At 38.8% G+C, this 6,219-nt stretch overlaps 1 protein-coding gene across 1 annotated transcript in view; it reads left to right on the plus strand.

Moving 5' to 3' along the window:
* Positions 1-1,966: 1,966 nt before the first annotated feature.
* Positions 1,967-6,219, plus strand: part of LOC147466263 (uncharacterized) — a gene marked incomplete at its 3' end in the record, with an annotated part of 10,642 nt that continues 6,389 nt past the window's right edge. Inside the window, exons 1-2 of the mRNA XM_086535720.1 lie at positions 1,967-2,070; positions 3,746-3,964. Of these exons, the coding sequence (XP_086391846.1) occupies positions 1,967-2,070; positions 3,746-3,964 (323 nt within the window). The remainder of the gene's footprint in view (positions 2,071-3,745; positions 3,965-6,219) is intronic.

Genomic DNA, 6,219 nt, shown 5'->3' on the forward strand with positions numbered 1-6,219 from the left:
ATATATATATATATATATATATATATATATATATATTATATATTATATATATATATGTGTGTGTGTGTGTGTGTGTGTGTGTGTGTGTGTGTGTGTGTAAATATAAATATATATAAAAATATATACATATACACACACACACACACACACACACACACATATGTATATATATATATATATATATATATATATATATATATATATATATATATATATATATATACATATGTGTGTGTGTGTGTGTGTATGTATGTATGTATAAAGATACATGTATATACAAATATATACATATATATACACAAATATATGTATAAATATATATATATATATATATATATATATATATATATATATATATACATATATATATATATATAGCCTATGCCGAACTGACACCAAAAATGTTTCTTTATACGGCTAGGCAAATGAATAAATCACCTAAATAAATAGATAAATAAATTTATATGGCTAGGTAGGTAAATAAATGAATCAATGAATTGATAAATTAATGAATAGATAAATCGGTCAGCATCATCACCGAAGGTTGAATATAAAAAAAAAAAAAAAAAAAAAATTGCATCCTAACAACGTATCAATTATTTTATCAATAAATGGGCGTTGCTTTGCTTGCGGCCACCCCAGCCAAAAACAAGGCAGACTGCCACTACAGAGCAGCCACTCTGCCACTCGCCTTTGTTAGAGAAAATAGGTACTTTGTCTAGTCTAGATTCACTTTAACTTCTTCCTTCTGGAATGTTTTGGGAAAGGGTTTTCCAATCATGAGTTGCATTATACGCCCAAATTCTTTCTGTCTCTCTCTCTCTCTCTTTATCTCGTTCACTTACACATAGACACAGACACACATACACACACACACACACACACACTCACACACACACACACACACATATATACACACATATACACACATATACATACACGTTTCCCAAGGCCCACGATCTACACCCACCCCCACCCCCACCTATTCATATATAGGATATCAAACAAACAGCCTACTATCCTACAAGTAAGTATTCAATTGACTAACATCATCATCATCATTTCTACTGAAACGATCATGACGAAGTCGATGGAAGTAGAAGTAGAAAGCCTCCTTGTAGATTGAAGTTGCCGAGAGTAGAAAGTCACACTCAACTACTACTACTACTACTATTACTATTACTACTACTACTACTATTACTACTACTATTACTACTACTACTATTACTATTACTACTACTACTATTACTATTACTACAACTACTACTATTACTACTACTACGACTATTACTACTACTACTACTACTACTACTACGGGCCATGGCGATCATGGCCCGCCATTCTTTCCGGTTTTCCATCATTCTAAGAACATCCACAACTCTCAATCCTCTTCCTATTCGCTCTACCAAGCATTCCATGAACTTCTTTCTTTGTCTTCCTCTTGCTCTCTTTCCTTAGATCTTTCCCGTCATACAATCTTATTCCAAGTCACACTTACAGTTACGTAATGCTCTTCGTTTATGGCCAACGATATAATCAGTGGATGAGAGCTTGTCTTGCCATGCCCTCTCATGATAGAGGATATCATTATTTATTATCACTATCATGTAAGCTACAGATGATTCTCCAAAGGGTGCGAGTACATGGAGGTAAACACAACATGCCATGTGACATACCATGTAACACAACATACCATGTAATAAATCATACCATGTAACACAACATACCATGTAACACAACATACCATGTAACACAACATACCTTGTAATAATTCATACCATGTAACACAACATACCATGTAACACAACATACCTTGTAATAATTCATACCATGTAACAAAACATAACATGTACCACAACATACCATGTACCTTAACATACCATGTAACACAGCTTACCATGTAACACAACATACCTTGTAATAATTCATACCATGTAACACAACATAACATGTACCACAACATACCATGTACCTTAACATACCATGTAACACAGCTTACCATGTAACACAACATACCATGTACCTTAACATACCATGTAACACAGCTTACCATGTAACACAACAAACCATGTAACACAGCATACCATGCGAAAAGAAACTGTTAAAAGGTAGTAAGTAAAAACATCCACAGCTAAAAAAAAAAAACAGCTGGAAATGGAAAACATACAGAGAAAGGTTACCGATAAGAAAATAAAATCAAAATACATCGAGATGCGTTCAAAAATTTCAAATGGACAAAAAAATTTGCAACAAAAATATGAATCACTCCAAAGCTCACATCTAAAATACAATAAATAATAAACAATAAAATAAATAATGAAATAAATAATTAATAAAAATGATAAAATGATAAATAAAATAATAAATAAATAATAAAAATAAATGATAAATAATAAAAATAAAAATTACAGAGAAACATCGTAAGTTCTCTTGTGGTGTGTAGAGTTCTATCGAGCCGACGGTCACTTGTCACAAGGACACGTATTGCACATATTTTTTTATACTTAAAACGGGAAAACATAAGCTTAACACTTACAAACCAGATAGGAGATCAAAGTTGACACATGTTAGAATAGATCGATGCCTATGTAAATTTGAGATTGTGTAGGTCTATTATGTAAATTATTATTATGTAAATTATGTTAATGGTTGATGGCTATCTCAATCCATGGTCGATTTAGTTAATCAATCAAAGTTGAATAATTGGTTGTGTGTGTGAGTAAGTATGGATGGATTAATGTGTTATTGTGTAGTACAGTATATGGATATGGACTTGAATATTCTGTATATGGATCAACATTTTGTACATACTTACACACACACACACACATACACACACACACACAAACAAACACACACACAAACACATAAACATAAACACACACAAACACAAACAAACAAACAGTCACAAACACATACCAATAAATACATCCACACAAACTCCACGAAATCCCCCAACCACTCATCCTCCTCTTCCTCCTCTTCCTCCTCCCCCCAGTCGTGGCTTCGTGGGCATGAAGGCTGGGAGATCCCTCCTCCTCCTCCCCCTTCATCCCCCTCCTCTCCCCTCCTCCTCTTCCTCATCTTCCTCCTCCTCTTCATCCTCCTCTTCCTCCCCCAGCCGTGGCTTCGTGGGCATGAAGGCGGTGAGATCCCTCGTCCGCCTCTTCCTCCCCCTCATCCTCCCCACTCATCCTCCTCCTCTTCCTCCCTCTTCATCCCCCCCTCTTCATCCCCCTCACCCCCCCTCACCCCCCCCCCCCCCCACTCATCCTCCTCTTCCTCCCCCAGCCGTGGCTTCGTGGGCATGAAGGCGGTGAGATCCCTCGTCCGCCTCTTCCTCCCCCTCATCCTCCCCACTCATCCTCCTCCTCTTCCCCCCCCTTCCCCCCCCCCCCCCCCTCCCCCCCCCTCCCCCCCCCCCCCCCCACTCATCCTCCTCTTCCTCCCCCAGCCGTGGCTTCGTGGGCATGAAGGCTGGGAGATCCCTCCTCCTCCTCCCCCTTCATCCCCCTCCTCTCCCCTCCTCCTCTTCCTCATCTTCCTCCTCCTCTTCATCCTCCTCTTCCTCCCCCAGCCGTGGCTTCGTGGGCATGAAGGCGGTGAGATCCCTCGTCCGCCTCTTCCTCCCCCTCATCCTCCCCACTCATCCTCCTCCTCTTCCTCCCTCTTCATCCCCCCCTCTTCACCCCCCTCCCCCCCCCTCATCCCCCCCCCCCCACTCATCCTCCTCTTCCTCCCCCAGCCGTGGCTTCGTGGGCATGAAGGCGGTGAGATCCCTCGTCCGTCTCGGCCGTCAGCGATCGAGGAGCGCCAGTGCTGACGACGAGGAGCGCTGCGGACTCAAGGACGCTGACCACAATGACCCCCACGCCCGTGACCTCAGCCGCCCACCCTCCGCCTGTTCCACGATCTCCGATAATGAGTCCACTTGCTCGCTGTCCGTGAACGTCAAAGCTAAGAAGTAAGTGGATTTGGATTTTTATGGCGTTTTTTTTTTTTTTTTTTTTTTAACGTATGTGGATTTTTTTTTTTTTTTTTTTCAAAGAGGTAAGTGATTTTAAAGCGTGGCGTTTTTTTTATAAGAGGTAAGTGGACTGATATGTTTGTTTGTTTTTTGGTTTTTGTTCTTCTTTTTTAAGATGTAAGTTAAGTTTTATGGCGCTTTTGGTTGTTTCTTTGTTTTCAAGAGGTAAGTGGACTATCATAGCGTTTTTTTGTGGAACATAACAAAATAGAATGTATATCAAGGTTGGAAAGGTAAATGAGAGAAGGGAGAGAAAGCGGGAGTTGAAGGGCAGGGTGAGAGAGTAAGACAGGGAGAGGGACACACAATGAGAGAGGGAGGATGACACAGAGAGAGAGAGAGAGAAAGAGAGAGAGAGAGAGAGAGAGAGAGAGAGAGAGAGAGAGAGAGAGAGAGAGAGAGAGAGCGTGAGAAAGAAAGACAGATAGAGATACAGAGAGAGTGAGAGTCAAAGAGTGAGAGTGACAAAACAAGAATATAAAATACAACACACACACACAAACAGACTGACATGAGTCTCAAAATCCACAATTCGAAATCATCAAAGAGAGATAGATAGATAGAGAGAGAGAGAGAGAGAGAGAGAGAGAGAGAGAGAGAGAGAGAGAGAGAGAGAGAGAGAGACAGAGAGAGAGAGAGACAGAGAGAGAGAGAGAGAGAGAGACAGAGAGAGAGACAGACAGAGAGAGAGAGAGACAGAGACAGAGACAGAGAGAGAGAGAGAGAGAGAGAGAGAGAGAGATTGAAAGAAAGAGTATCAGATTTTGAGAGAGAGAGAGAGAGAGAGAGAGAGGAATAGCGAGAGAGAGAAAGGGATAGAAAGAAAGAGAGAGGGAGAGTTAAAGGGTGAGAATGAGAGAGAGAGAACGAGAGCATAAAATAAAGCACACGCACGCACGCACACACACACACACACATAAACAGTCGGACAAAATCCACACTTTGAAATCATCAAAGAGAGAGGGAGAGAAAGAGAGAGAGAGAGAAAGAAAGAGAGAGAGAGAGAGAGAGAGAGAGAGAGAGGAAGCAAGAGAGAGCGAAAGAAAGAGAAAGAGATTTTTAGGCAGAGGAAGAGAGAGAGAGAGTTCAAATTCAAATTCAAAATACTTTATTCCATTAATTACAATGGTTATTCTATTTACATGTATAGTATTTACATTGTATGATATTGTCTATTAACATAGACAATATAAAGTACATGTATGGCCAATATAGACAACATATTAACATACAAAGTGACAGAAATACCATGTTTGATTTGATGTTCAAGTGCCTGATGTCATTGATAATTCAGATGTTCTTTCAATTTTATTTTAAATGTATTTAGGTTAGAAATATATCTAAGAGGTTGTAGCAGATGGTTCCAGATCATTGGTCCTTGAATCTGCATATTTTTTGCCCCTGTTTTTGTATTTGATCTTTTGATATACAGAGATGTTTTTTGTCTAGTTTTGACTCCTGTTAAACTGGCTGCTTTTTTTTTTTTAGGTAAAAGCCAATGTGGATAATTTCCTTGTATAATTTTGTGGACTAGTATACTTGTGCCATAATTGTATTTTTTTTTTTAGGTAAAAGCCAATGTGGATAATTTCCTTGTATAATTTTGTGGACTAGTATACTTGTGCCATAATTGTATTTTTTTTTTTTTAGGTAAAAGCCAATGTGGATAATTTCCTTGTATAATTTTGTGGACTAGTATACTTGTGCCATAATTGTAATTTTTAACCATTTTCGTTTGCTTAGGTGTGGTGCTATTTGGTCGTATTTGCATATATTTCTTATTGCTACCTTTACAGCAAAGGTTTGTAGTTTTTGCGTTTTTTTGTGTGTTTTTTGTGTGTGTTTTGTTTGTTCAACCCGAGATGTTTAGGTAGTAGTTAATGATACTAACGGCTAGTGATTCTTGTTTCTGTAGAGATTTAGACTTTCATGTGATTTAGGTATATCAAGGTGTCCATTACTTTCTTGTAAATGTAGTCAATATGCGTTTCAAAAGTCATGTATCTGTCTGGGTTTTTGACTTAGGTGCTTAGTTTAATGTAGCAACCTCCGAATTCAATAGCTGTATCTATAGGGACCTGGTAATATTTTGACGGCTGCCTATGAAAATTAATTGTGTTTTCCGCGGATTCAGTTTCAGACAATTTCTGTCAAAGTAACTCTTTGCTTCTGTGAGAGTCTGTTTAGTGTTT

The sequence above is a fragment of the Penaeus japonicus genome, unplaced genomic scaffold, assembly GCF_977035675.1.
Source record: "Penaeus japonicus unplaced genomic scaffold, GWHDUDI00000001_assembly GWHDUDI00002355, whole genome shotgun sequence".
Taxonomy (NCBI): Eukaryota; Metazoa; Arthropoda; class Malacostraca; order Decapoda; family Penaeidae; genus Penaeus; species Penaeus japonicus.